This window comes from Lolium perenne, chromosome 3 (assembly GCF_019359855.2).
Source record: "Lolium perenne isolate Kyuss_39 chromosome 3, Kyuss_2.0, whole genome shotgun sequence".
In the NCBI taxonomy this organism is placed as follows: Eukaryota; Viridiplantae; Streptophyta; class Magnoliopsida; order Poales; family Poaceae; genus Lolium; species Lolium perenne.
The window spans coordinates 334,444,388-334,458,751 of NC_067246.2; the positions used below are offsets into that span (position 1 = coordinate 334,444,388).

General features: G+C 48.7%; 1 protein-coding gene across 2 annotated transcripts; it reads left to right on the forward strand.

Annotated features, from left to right (window-relative positions):
* The first annotated feature begins 538 nt into the window (after positions 1 to 538).
* LOC127345882 (uncharacterized protein At1g65760-like) lies at positions 539 to 2,314 on the forward strand. Of its 2 annotated transcripts, none has more exons than XM_051372411.1 (2): positions 539 to 822; positions 929 to 2,314. In XM_051372411.1, exon 2 carries the CDS (start codon positions 1,003 to 1,005, stop codon positions 2,137 to 2,139), a length of 1,137 nt encoding a protein of 378 aa, XP_051228371.1. In that variant the 5' UTR covers positions 539 to 822; positions 929 to 1,002; the 3' UTR covers positions 2,140 to 2,314. The 2 variants fall into 2 exon arrangements, with proteins under 2 accessions (XP_051228371.1, XP_071684820.1); XM_071828719.1 differs by having other exon boundaries at positions 937 to 2,314.
* Positions 2,315 to 14,364: the final 12,050 nt, after the last annotated feature.

A 14,364-nucleotide genomic window follows, 5' to 3' on the forward strand; every position in this document is an offset into this window, starting at 1 on the left:
AAAGAAAATGCTAGTCGACCGACCGGCGGACAAAAAGAAAACAGATCTAAAGATCGCATCAAATCAACGGATCGGCGGACGAACCCTTATACAGATTGCGCAGCCCCCGGAGTAGATCATGGAGATCGACCTCCCCGGGGGCAGCGCGACACGAAAGCTGGGTGGCGGCTAGGTTAGGATCGGCGCCGTTCTGATAATATGTAGAACGATAGAGATGGGTTTGACGTAATGTGTTGGATGTTGTATTGAGCCTCTCGAACGAGTATATATAGAGGTATAAGTCTTGAGAGCTAAAAAGACTATCCTAAAGATAAGGTAGGAGATAATTACAAATCATATACTACCAAATACACATATACAAAATATATATCTAACAGCTGGAACTCCAAGCCTAGGGGTCTTTGCGGAGGACGTGTGGAGATGCTCTTACAGCCTCTTTCACTGAGGGATAGGCCCAAAACAGACGGCCCACTCTCTTCAGTGAAAACTCAGTACCCAGATAATCGCCATCACTAAATCGGCATCCCCCTCTCCTCGGCACTCGGCAGCGACGGCTGCTCCTTGAACCCTAAACCCTTGACGAAATCCCCTCCACTCCCCGCTCCTACCACTGTGAGATCCGCCATGATAAGGTGCTAATCCGGCCCGGAGCACGCAGATTTTCTGCTATCCGTGCAGATCTAGCGGCGGCCAAGGCCATCACCGCGGCCAGCGTACGCGCAGGGCTTCGCTGCACCCAGCAGCACGTCGTCGATTATTGCGCCGGCACGCCCACACTCCCCGTCTTCCTCGCCTGCTCCAGCATCACCCACCTTGGTCACGGTGAGTTCATTCCTCTGCTCCCTCTGTTCAGAAGTGGCCATTTCTCAAAAAGTAGATCCGTAATGGCGGCTGCACCCATTGATGTTCTAACACCTTTCAATTTTAGTGAACTAGGTAGGGATTCACATCTGAAGAGTGACCAATCCAAGTGGTATCACTTCTCCAATCCTACCTACCACCATGGCATCTGCAGACTGGTCCTCGCTCCCGGCCGAGCTCGTCAGCCGCATCGCCGACTGCTTCCTGGCCACCAACGACCTGGACTACTTCATGGACTTCCGCGCGGTCTGCCAGAGCTGGCGCTCCGCCACCGAGGACCCCAAGATTTCCCCAGACCCCCTCTTCCGGCCCCGCCACTGGGTCATAATCGACAGATCCTTCGGCGGCGACAAAACATACCTCTGGGCGAACACCGCCACTGGCCGCTTCGTCCCCAAGGAACTCCCGCTGCTCCGTAACTACTGGGGTTCCAGCACCACCCCGGACGGTCTCCTCATTTTGATGGACAACAAGCTCCCTTATGCCGTGATTCTCCTCAATGCCTTCACGGGCTACCGGATTCGTTTCGCTGCGCCCCTGCCTGACCAGATCATGGAGTCTGCTGCTCTCGTCTCCGGCTCTCCACCCACACTTGTCCTGTCATGCAAGAAGATGGACATAGATGACGATCTCGTCTTACACGAGACAGATCGCAAGGTCTACACGGCTTATCCCGAGAGCGAATCTTTCGCCGTGTTCGAGGAAAGGCATGCTTGCCCTCTCATCAGGCTGGCTCTCAGAGGTATCTACACTAATGGCGAGCTCGGATCGGTGGCACCATTTCCGATTGATATGGCTGAAAAGATCTTTACTCTGATGAGGATTTATAACGCCGAGCCTGATGCGTCGTCGTCGTCCGATGATGAAGATGTTTCCATGTCTGATGAGAAAGCTGCATTTAATTTTTTGATTGGATATGACAACCGTTGTTACCTACTGAGATCTGCTGGAGAAATCTTGATCATCCTTAAGCTAAAAGGAGGCATGGAGGTTTACAAGATGGACACCCAGAATTATATACTCGAGTCTGTGAAGAACATTGGGAACCGCGCCATCTTCCTCAGTGGCAACTGTAAGTGCATATCTCTGAATGCTGATAAATTCCCATCTGTCGACGCCAACTGCATCTATTATATAAAGAGCCTAGACTATTCTGGTGATTACATCTGCATGTATAACCTGAGGTTCCGGAGAGAAGAAAAAATCTCTAAAGACATGGGTTGTGGTTCTCGTCCTTACACAATTATTCAGCACCTGTCCAGCTATGACCTCCAGTAGCTTAAAGGGAGTGCAGGCTTCCATTCGTAATAATGGCTCTGTGTTTCTAGTGATATGGTACTTTTGTAATGACACTTTAATGGTTTCTGAATATTTGTGCTGAGTCTTGTTTCGTTCTGTTAAACCGTCTTGTTTCGTTCACAAGTATGAATGAGTGCTGTAGCCACTTCTGTTATCTTAATTCTTATGTAATTTTTGCTGAGGTAGTGAGAAAGGTGATGCCTTTAATATATATCTGAAGCGAAAGATAAGATTGTTTTTGTTCTGGGACTCTAGCAGGGTTAATGAAGGTAGAACATGATATATACATGTTTTGATATGTAGTGAAACTCGAGTAGCAGACTGTATTCAGCTTTTTATGGGGAAGATACTTGATTAGGAATACACCTTTGTCTGAACTGAAAAAGGACTGTTAATGTGATCATAATTTTTACATTACGTTAGTGATTACTGAGGTACTGGGAAGGGGATGCTTTAGTTTGTATCTGAAGCAAAGGATAAGGTTCGAGATTCCCACTTTTGTTCTGGGACTCTGGGTTAGTAATGGTCCAGGACTCCAGGATATATACATGTTTTCGATATGTTGAAATGTGTTGCTGGATATATACATGTTAGGAGCACACCTTTCTGTGAATAATTTTCAAGCTGTATAACATGACCTTGTAATTTTTTTCCGCGGTTGCTGTGATTTATGATGCACAATTCCAAAATTTGGTGCCGAGAAGAAATTTCCTTATAATTATGCTGCCCCTGGATTCAACTTTTACTGAGATGTGCTAATGTGATTCCCTCTGATGTAAACGAGAAAGGATTCAGATTGTTTCTGCAGCATAGAAGATAGTAAGTTTAACCAAGAAATTATCTCCTGAAGTGGAGGAGGGATAAGTACCCAGCAGCTGTTGTGCTTGTGCTGAGTATTAAAAAGTGTTCTTCATGAACTGTCCTATTTGGATACGAATGAGCTTCGATGCAAGTCAGGACTTTGCCTCCTGTACTCCTGGTGTTCATGAGCTCGCAGGAAGTTGTGGCAATCTCTGGCTACCGCATTCGGTTGGACGGTGGAAGCAGGGACAATGAACAGAGACTACAAAGGCTAGGCTGCGACATAGTTTGGGAAGAAACATGTTGTCCAGTCTTTGTAGATTGTAAGGACATGAAGTACTTGGCTGCATATAGATAGATTCAGACAGTGGAAAATGGCACCGTGGCCTTTGGTTTTCCGATGAGAAACAAGGGAACTGATAGCAGTTTGCATCCTGCATTTTTACTCTAGCGGAAGCTATGTCAGTTGGCATTGTGGCGCTAGCTCTGCTCTCATGCAACACAAAAATTCAGGTTGATAAACCGCTTGCCCAAATGGTCATTATTTATCATCAGCACACTTGTACACTGCAAAAATATGAGTCAAATGCATCAGGCACAAACAAACATTCCACTGCAGCCATGTACGTACGGAGTCCAGCATGCATCCTCCACGGTCAAAATTTGAAGCGGACACATAGGGCATTGGACACTAAGATACGTCTAGTTTGCCACTCCCGTCGTCAGAGCCGGGGCCAAAGTGACGGGGGCGATCCCGGGCACTCGTTAGCCTCCGGTGGCAGGCAGAAATCGCGGAGCAAGTTTGCACACTCCCAGTCACGAACGCAGGCTAGGAGAGTGCAGCATTCATCGGTGACGCCCTTCCTGTTGTCAGCGAAGACCGCCTTGAGGAACATCTGCGCGCACCACTCCGGCACCCCCTTTAGCGTCTTGTAGCAGCTGTCGCGGGCGACGATGGAGGGTGCCGCGGCTGCAGACGGCACTGGCCTGGGAGCGGCGACTGAGACGGCCAGGAGGAGGGATGTGCACAGGCAGAGGTAGAGCACTAGAGCAGCCGGAGCGCCATTGTTTAACGACTAGTATATACTTCTTTTAGCAATATATAGCACACGTCCTAGCTACTGAGACATGGATTGGCCGATGGTGTTAAGCTTTGTTATATTGGAGAAGAATGTGATTGCCGCTTCGTTTATTAATGGATTACTTTTTATCTTTGGAACTCAAGTTATGAGATAATAAATTTATGCCATGGTTACAATTTTTGACGGTATGCCATGATTACCGTTTACAAGCACTGACTAGTTATCTACTCCCTCCGATCCATGATAAGTGTCATGGTTTTAGAACCACAACACTTATCACGGAGAGGAGGCAGTACTAGTAGACATTTTGGTCACTTTTCACATTATCAAAAACTGCTACTTACATTTCAAAATACAAGTTTTCTTAAAAAGTTACTACCTCCGTACGTGTTTAATCGACGCGGAACTGAGCTACTGCCTATGCATTTTCGTGTCAATTTATTCAGACGGAGGGAGTAGGTTATAGCAAATATACCCTGCGTTGCAACATAAAATAAAATTGTCTACTAGTAGCCACTTCTCTTATCTTAATTCTTATGTAATGTTTGCTGAGGTACTGAGAAGGTGAAGCCTTTAATATATATATCTGAAGCGACAGATAAGATTGAGATTCTCTCTTCTGTTCTGGGACTCTAGCCAGGTAAATAAAGGTAGAACCTGATATATGTACATGTTTTCGATATGTTGTGAAACTTAAGTTGCAGACTCTATTCAACCTTTTATGGGAAGATGCTTGGTGAGGAATACACCTTTGTCTGAACTGGAAAGGACCGCGTTAATGTGATCTTACTTTGTACGTCAGTGTTACTGAGAAGGTGATGCCTTCAGTCTACATCTGAAGCAAATGATAAGATTCGAGATTCTGACTTTTGTTGTGGGACTCTTGGTTAATAAAGGTTCAGGGTATATACATGTTTTTGATTTGTTGTGAAGTCTGTTATGGGGAACATACTTGGTTAGGAGCAAACCTTTCTGTGAATATTTTCAAGCTGTATAACATGACCTTGTATTTTTTTTATGCGGTTGCTGAGATTTACAATGTACAATTCCAAAATTTTGTGCCGAGAAGAAATTTCCTTGATAATCATGCTGCGTGTGGATTTATCTTTTACGGAGATGCGCTAATGTGATCTCCTCTGATGTAAACAAGAAAGGATTCAGAGTTTTTGTGCAACATATATAGAAGAAGGTAAGTTTAACCATAGAATTATCTCCTGAGGTCTTGTTTTTTTACTTCTAGTGTATTTATGGAGATGAGAGGGGATTATTTCGCATCCTGAAAAATCCTCACTTATCCGCTTACTTCTCTGGTTTTAAACGAAATAATTCCGAGATATCCCCTCCCATCCCCTCCCATTCCCACATTTTTGCCTAAACTAAAAACTCTCTATCATATTAGTGTATTTTTGGGGAAGAGTATTTGAGGGTATTGGATGAACACCAAATCCCCTCCCATCCCATACCCATCGGGAAGAAAACTATGAGAGAAGTAAACAAGGCCTGAAGTGGAGGAGGGATAAGTACCCATCAGCTGTTGTGCCCGTGCTGAGTATTAAAAAGTGTTCATCATGAAACCTTTTGGATATCAATGAGTTTCGATGGAAGGCAGGACTGCGGCTCCTGGACTCCTGGTGTTCATGAGCTACCAGGAAGTGGATGCAATCTCTGGCCATCGGATCCAGCTGGGCAGTGGAAGCCGGGACAATGGCATCCATGGAGAGGCTGCGGTATAGGTGGCACCTTGTTGGAGGCTTGGACGTCCTAATTTTGGCAAGAAACATGCTGTCCAACGTCTTCGTAGATTGTCTCAAAAGCAGGACACGAAGTACTTGCCTGTATATAGATTCAGACAGTGTAAAATGGCACCGTGGCTGTTCTTACGGTTCCCAATGAGAGACAAGGGAACTGATGGCAGTTTGCATCCTGGATGTTTGACTCTAGCGGAAGCTCTGGCAGTCGGCATTGTGGCGATAGCTCTGCTCTCATGCAACACAAAAATTCAGGGTGATAAACAAGCGGTCATTATTTATAAGTAGCACACTTTTCATTGCAGAAATGTGAGTCAAATGCATCACGCACAAACAAACATTCCACTGCAGCAATGTATGTATGAAGTCTAGCATGCATCCTCCACGACCAAAATCTGAAGCGGACACTGGACACTAAGATACGTTTAGTTTGCCGCTCCCGTCGTCAGAGCGGGGGCCAAGGTCGACGGCGGCGATCCAGGGCACTTGCCCACTTGCGCTGGCAGGCAGAAATCGTGAAGCACGTTTGCGCACTCCGCCTCGCGAACGCAGGCTAGGAGAGTGCAGCATTCATCGGTGACGCCCTTCCTGTTGTCGGCGAAGACCGCCTTGAGGAACATCTGCGTGCACCACTCCGGCACCTCCTTCAGCGTCTTGTAGCAGCTGTCTTGGGCAACGGTGGAGGGCGCCGCGGCTGCAGACAGTGCTGGCCTGGGAGCGGCGACTGCGACGGCCAGGAGGAGGGATGTGCACAGGCAGAGGTAGAGCAGCCGGAGCGCCATTGTTTAACCACCAGTATATAGTACTTCTTTTAGCAATAGTGCACGGCCTAGCTAGTGAGACATGGATTGGCCGATGGCGTTAGGCTTTGTTATATAGGAGAAGAATGTGATTGCAATTTTTGGAACTCAAGTTATGAGATAATAAATTTATTAATGGATTAGTTTTTATTTTTGGACCTCAAGTTATGAGATAATAATTTTATACCACGGTTACAATTTTTTACGATATGCCATAATTACAATTTACAACCACTAACTAGCTAGTTATCTACTCCCTGCGGTCCATGGTAAGTTTCATGGTTTTAGATCCACGACACTTATTACATGTAGGAGGGAGTACTAGTAGACATCTTTTTCACTTTTCACATTATTAAAATCTATTACTTACCGAAAAGACAACGTGACCATCCGAGCGGGAGGGGGTGGGGTGGGTGGGGGGGGGGGGGGGGGGGTTGAATAGGCGGTACACAATTTTTTCCCGATTTTTACGCAAAATTGGAAAAGTAAAGATGAGAACTTGAAAGTAAATGTGATCTATATGATGGGGGGGGGGGGGGGGGGTTTAATAGGCGGTACACAATTTTTTCCCGATTTTTACGCAAAATTGGAAAAGTAAAGATGAGAACTTGAAAGTAAATGTGATCTATATGATGGATGCAAGGAAGGAAATGGAAACAACAAGTAAAAGAACAAGATAGAGAGTATGCAAAACAACTAGGGAGCAAGCGGAGACGAGATGTGATATGTTTCACGTAGTTCCTTCCTAAGAGAAGTACGTCTACATTAAGTATGAAATGTCTGAGGAGCTGATGAAAATACATCCCTTCCCCTTACTGGGAAGTGACCAATCCCCTATTTGGGGCCGGAGGAAGGGGCTGGAAATTTGCCCTCCAGCACCCCGGATGGACCGGCCCCAACTTTTGGTGTAGCAAATTTAAATAATTTAGTTTTGCGATTTTCCATGCTTTTAGGATACGTCATTACTACATCCAGCTTTTGTTTCAATTTCTTGAAACTTCTAAATACATTTTTTGAATTTTTAAATGATGGGAGCACGAGTTGTCTAACAAGATATAAGTGGCGCGGCAAAGCACACATGTCCAGCTAGTACATAATATTCTCTTAATGCATGGGTTCTATTTGCAAAAAAAAGAAGCAAATACAACATTAAAAAACAAAATAGAGTGACCTTGCACAACCAACACTCTTGCGCCACCGGCCACATCACTTTGAACTTAATTAGCACCAACGATATTGACTGGAATGAGCCAGACCAGAGTCGGATCTGAGGACCCAAGATCAATCCCATCCTGGACGCCATGGAAGTGACATCCACAACCTGCTGATAGGGCGGAGAAAGAGGCTGGGGAGGAGGTGTAGGATGGAGGAGAAGGATCTAGTACTGTCGGCCTAGGGAATCAACAACCCTTGTTGATGCACAGTACAAAGATGAAACCGAAACAGGTCTAAGAATAAGTAGAACCGAGAAGAACAACATTACTGCATCCGTCGTCTTGAAAGAAATTACTGCTACCTCCTATCACTGGATAGTTATTCGTGTGAAGCTGCGATAACAGTGACGCACGCAGGAACAGAGAATGGCTACAATTCTGCACGCGCGTGGCCGTGGCTACATATTATTCGAGTCCGGTCCGTCGTCCTCGACGGACAAAAGCACGTACGGCAGAGGCCGGCCGGTGCCTGACTAGCTAGCTAGCTAATGGCGCCGGCGCGGGAGGCGGCATGGGCTTTGAGGAATTGGAGGAGGTGCTCAGCGGCGGCTCCCAAGTGCAGTCGCGGCGCCACCTCGGGGGCACGCAGAAGTCGCGGAGCACGTGGAAGCAGGGAGGGTCGCGGACGCAGGCGAGCAGGATGCAGCACTTCTTGCTGATGCCGTGATGGTCGTTGTTCCAGAGCGCCTTGATGAATTCGACCCGGCACCAGCGCGGCACCTTCATCGCGGTGTTGTAGCACTCGCCCTCGGCGACGACGATGGACGCCGGGCTGGCGACGGCCAGGAGGAGGAGGAGGCACATGCACGCGTGGAGCTTCAGCCGCGGGAGGAGCGGCGCCATTGTTGACCAGACTAGCGAGATTTGTTTCGGATGGGCTCGGACTGAGCTAGAATCGATGGAGAGGTTCGTTTGGAGTGCGTGTATGTAGGCGGAACTTCGTTGCTGATTGATTCCGGCTTCCGCAAATGGTGCGAGACTAGGTCCAACTTCAGTAAATGGCGACTGTACCATTATTTCACGGAAAAAACATACCTACTACGCTCACAAATAAATACTCAGATTTTGTTGTAAGTAAGGTTGTTAATAGCAAGCTATAAACCACAGTCTGCCAAAAAAACCTCTTATATCTATGTTTAGCAGGCTAATGTAATTTTTTTCCCATAAAAGAAATATATTAATATCCGAAGATTCCGATTACACCTAACCTCCGTAACAACTTAATACTCTAATGGTAGTACGGATGCACGTATAAAAAACTAAGAAATAAAAATATCGTCATGGTATTCCAGCCCTAGCAACAACAACAATACATCAACCACAAGGACAACACCTGAAATCCAGGCTCTCTAAAAGCGACGCCTCCAAGAAGGAAACAATGCACAAGCGTCATCGTCATCTGATTAAAAAAATCTTAGGTTTTCATCTTGAAGATAGCACTCGCTATCAAAATAATGCCTCCAACAAGGCCATTGCGAGACACAACCAATTAATGGCATACCTTGAATTTTCACCCTGAAAGGTAAAACTCTGAACTTCACATTTGCTGCCGCCCAACTTGCATACTGCTCCTACGAGAAACAAACATCAAGCAAGTCCCTCAGCATCACAGAGACTCAAACCATTATTGCTAGTCCTCCAATCTGGCCTTCATGATATTCACCGCCTCTGATTTCACCATGGAACAAAATGTCATCTGATGGCAACATAGAACAGAGCTTTGCGTCGCTCCCTCCATAACCAAGCGATCTGAATAAAGCATGTGTGCGCACGACCGAATACCATCATATCCAGCAAACTTCGGGCATAAGGTGCATTGTTACATTAGCCGCCGAAGCCTTCCGAAACTCATCACTCCGGTTGGATGAAGAAGAATCGGCCTAAGGAAAAGATCACCATCTTTGCAAAAGAAGAATCCTAGGACAACCACCTTTATCACTAGTGGAAAACGGGGCAATAGGCCCGGTCCATTTGGGCCTTTAGACCCGGTTCCCGAACCGGGACCAACTAGGCGGGACTAAAGGGGGTACCCTTTAGTCCCGGTTCAAAGATCAACCGGGCCTAAAGGCCTCGACACGTGGTGCGGCCAGGGAGCTCGCGGTGGAAGGGCTTTGGTCCCGGTTCGTGGTACGAACCGGGCCTAGGTTTCTCTGCCGCGGCAGAGAATTGCTATTTCTCTGCCGCGGCACAGATTTAGGCTGTACCAGCGTTTCTCTGCCGCGGCAGAGAAACAGGGCGTTTCTCTGCCGCGGCAGAGTTTCAGCAATGCATATATATCATTCAAGAAACCACAAAAAATCGTCATAAATATATATAGACATCGTCAACAGTACACGACATAGTCAACACAGTACACGTAATGCATGCATATTTACAATACAACATTTCCTGAACGAATATCCTCCGCCGTCACGATCTTCCGATAGTGCTCTCCACCTGGGGTAAGGACCTCGGTAATAAAGAATCCCGCGATTTCCTCTTGAATTGCTTTTATTTGATCCGCTGTTATGAGAGTGTCCCGCAGGCGTGTCATCTATATTTAAAAAAGGAGATCAATATATGAATGGAACTCAATACAATAGATGGTACTAATTAAGATTAATTGTGAAAATTTGTTATCGTACACGAGTGTGGTGTATTTGGGCATCCCCACCCTTGGGACAGGACATGTCACGCATGAAGGTGCAGACGTAGTATCCACATAAGTTATTCCCTTGTTCCTGCCTCATACACTTTACGAAAAAATAGTTCGATCAAACTAATAATCAAGCATCGTATTGAAAGTAAATATCATATATAAAGTTTCACGGACATAGCTATATATATAGTACTACTTACAGGGTAATCTCTAAATGTAAGCTCCGGTTTCCATTCACCCGGAACAGTATTGATGAACCGTTTCCAAGCCCTGCCCGGCAAAAAATAATGAGTAAATGAGTAATTGATTAGTTGATGATATCTTCGAATTAGAGCAGATGAAGATGCCAATACGAAATTGATTGAAACTACCTCTGGAGGATGGCAGCCATGTCCGCCCATTCCGCATATTCTTTACGTTTCGAGTCCATGACGTTTATGACTCCAAGGTGAAGATCAATGATTAGGAGAATAAAGTGGAAACTGCACAAGCATAGCTCAATGATTACGAGAATAAAGTGGAAGGTGCACAAGCATAATGTATGTTATATATAACACTCACTTGAAGTTGTAGGGAAAGAATATATCCTCTTTGTCTGCTTGCTTCTCTAAAAACATTACGATGTTGTCCTCTGTGTCCTTGGCGAAGTCTCGAACCGTAACTTCATGAACTGTGTTTGGGTCTATGAACCCCAGCGGTAGGAGCTTGCCTCTTTTGTATTCCAGCTTCTTCATTCTGCATAATTAAATGTATAGCGTACACAAAGAATATAATGAGGATAATTGTTAGTGCAAATGAATGAGCTACAAACTTAATTACACAAATAAATCACTTACAGGCAGTAGCAACTGATGACAGCTTTGTCGAGGGCGTCTTGATTGAATAACTGAAACAGTTCTTCTAACTCAAGGTTTATCTCGTCTTCCCCCGGAAGTAATGCTCATCTCTAAGATACACCGTGATGTAGCTTTCACATCTTCGACAGGCTTTCAGGTACCAGTCATGCAACCTTCGCATCTGAGTCCCTAGACGCGCGAGCTCGCCAGGTTTGACGAGATCAGATCCGTATCTATACTTGTTTACCACTTGAGCCGTTGGATAGTAATCTTCGTACTCAACTGATGCTCCCTGAGCTCTAGCCGCCCGTTCGATCATCGATGCCATCTCTGGATCATGATATGGCTCCACGATGAAGTGGGGTGCGGCCTGAATGTCCTGCTGTCCAAGCTGGGCGACTTTTTTTGCTTCTTTGCTCGCTCTAGAGGACTGTCCAAGAGAGCGGTCATAATCAGCTCTCAGCTCAGGTCTCTTCATTCTCGTCTCGGCAAAGTGCTTCACTGTCTGCGGTGGAATAAACATCTTCTTCGGCGCAAGAAACGCCTTTTGCTCTTCAGTCTGCTCATGTGGTAACAACTCTGGAGTCTGTGCCCTCATTGGAGTTGATGATCTCTTCGGAGCTGTAGGAGGTGCCGCGGACCGCTTCCTCTTTTGCTTAGGTGGAAGCGGCGGAGTCTCCTGACGAGGAGGAGGAGGCGGCGGAGTATTTTCACGTGGAGGAGACTGGTCATGGATAGGGGAATCATCATCGCGCAGTCTCCTGACGAGGAGGAGGAGGCGGCGGCGGCGTACATCTCTATTTGGGGGGCGCTGGCGTTTTTGCGCGCTAACTATTTTACACTAACACACTAACTATTGTTTTAACTAAAGTTCTAACTATTTTTCACTAACACACTAACTAAATATTTTACTAACTAATTAATTTTACTAATTAATTTTCTAACTATATTGTTTTAACTAATTTTTCTAACTTAACAAACTAATCTAATTTTTCTAACTAATTAACAAACTAAACTAATTTTTCTAACTTAACAAACTAATCTAATTTTTCTAACTAATTAACAAACTAATCTAAAAAAAAAGACTAAAAAAGAAAGAAAAAAAAAGGCCAGGTGGCCGGCTCTCACCTTGCTTGCCGGCGGTGGAGGAGTGGCGGGCGGAGAGAGGAGGCGGCGGCGGGCGTGGAGGAAGCGGCGCCGGCGGTGGAGGAGTGGCGGCGGAGAGCGGAGTGGCGGCGCGGTCGAGGAGGAGGCGGCGGTCGAGGGACCCGCGGCCGCACGCGGGAGAGAAGAGGCGCGCCGCCGCAGCGGCGTGTGACATGCGCGCGGGCGGTGGCGGTGACGCGGGCGGCGGGCGGCGGGCGGCGCGCGCGGCAGCGGGGCGGACGGCGACGGCGACGGCTACGGCGCGCGGCGATTGGGCGGCCCGGCGGCGTACCGGCGCTTTGTCTCCGCGGGATTGATCTCCGCGGAGACGAAGTGTTGTTTATATAGTCTAGACCCTTTGGACCCGGTGCGTGTTACAAACCGGGACCAAAGGCCTTTTGGACCCGGTTTGTAATACAAACCGGGACTAAAGGCCATTTTTGCTGCGTTGGCTGCGCGCAAAAGGCCTTTAGTCCCGGTTTGTAATACAAACCGGGTCCAAAGGCCACTTTTTTAAAAAATTTCATTCCCGCCTTATTTCAAATGAAAAAGCCACCGCATCGCCACACGTGTCCACCGCCGCCACCGCCGTGTACTGCCACTGCCGCCACCGCCACCGTCGGCCACCACCGTCACCGCCATGTACGGCCACCGCCGTGTACTGCCCACCACCGCCACCGCCATGTATCGCCACCACCGCCACCGCCACACGTGTCCCTTCCCCGTGCCACGTGTCGCCGCCGCTTCCACGTGCCTCGCCCGCCGTCACCGCCATGTACGGGCCACCGCCGTGTATCGCCCACCACCGCCACCGCCATGTATCGGCCACCACCGCCACCGCCACACGTGTCCCTTCCCGTGCCACGTGTCGCCGCCGCTTCCACGTGCCTCGCCCGCCGTCACCGCCATGTACGGGCCACCGCCGTGTACTGCCCACCACCGCCACCGCCGTGTACTGGCCACCGTCGGCGCCGCCGTGTACTGCCCACCACCGCCACCGCCACCGCACGGCCACCACCGTCACCGCCATGTACGGGCCACCGCCGTGTACTGCCCACCACCGCCACCGCCACACGTGTCCCTTCCCCGTGCCACGTGTCGCCGCCGCTTCCACGTGCCTCGCCCGCCGCCACCGGCGTGCGATGTGTAGATCCCGCTTCCACGTGCCACGCCCGCCGCTTCCCCGCGCCACCTGTCGCCGCCGCTTCCACGTGCCACGCCCGCCGCTTCCCGCGCCACCTGTCGCCAAACTTGCCGCGTCGCTGTGCTATAAAGCGCCGCGTGCGCGCGAACCACACGTCGCCGTCGCCTCCGTTCATTCGTCGCCGGGATGCCGCCGCGCGTCGCGGCTCGTCCGGTTTCCGTGGCGTCCGAGAGCGGACGAACGGTATGATCAACGCCGAGATGCGTGCCGGTGGCTTCCGGCTCACCCTCGGCACGTACAACACCCCGGAGCTGGCGGCGCGCGCCACGACGCGGCCGCATGGCGATTTCGTCGGCCACGGTGCGACATCAACTTCCCAGACGTCGAATCGCTAGAGGAGGCGGAGTTCCTCGCGCCGACGCCGTGCCTCGTCGACGACGAGGACCGTCGCCGCCACCGCCAGGTGCAGCGCCGGATCGCAATCGCCGAGCACGACGAGGAGTTGATGCGCCAGTGGAGGGCGCAGTTCCCCAACGACGTCGACAACACCGCCGCGTTCTTCGCTGACCTCCGGGCACAACGCAGGTCCAACAGGCGCCATCGTCGGGCCGTCGCCGTGTTCGAGCTCGATAACCCGAATACAACTTGGGCCGACAACGACCCTCGGTGGGACGACATTTGGACCGAGACAACCTCCGACGACGAGTAGATCGACTAGACTAGTTGTTTATCTATTTTATTGTATTTTCAATAAAGTCGTTGTGCGTACGCCGATGATGAGAAAAGTTTCCCGCC

What these genes read in the sequence shown, in the direction of transcription:
- LOC127345882 (XM_051372411.1), top strand. Translation starts at nt 1,003, where the DNA reads ATGGCATCTGCAGACTGGTCCTCGCTCCCGGCCGAGCTCGTCAGCCGC.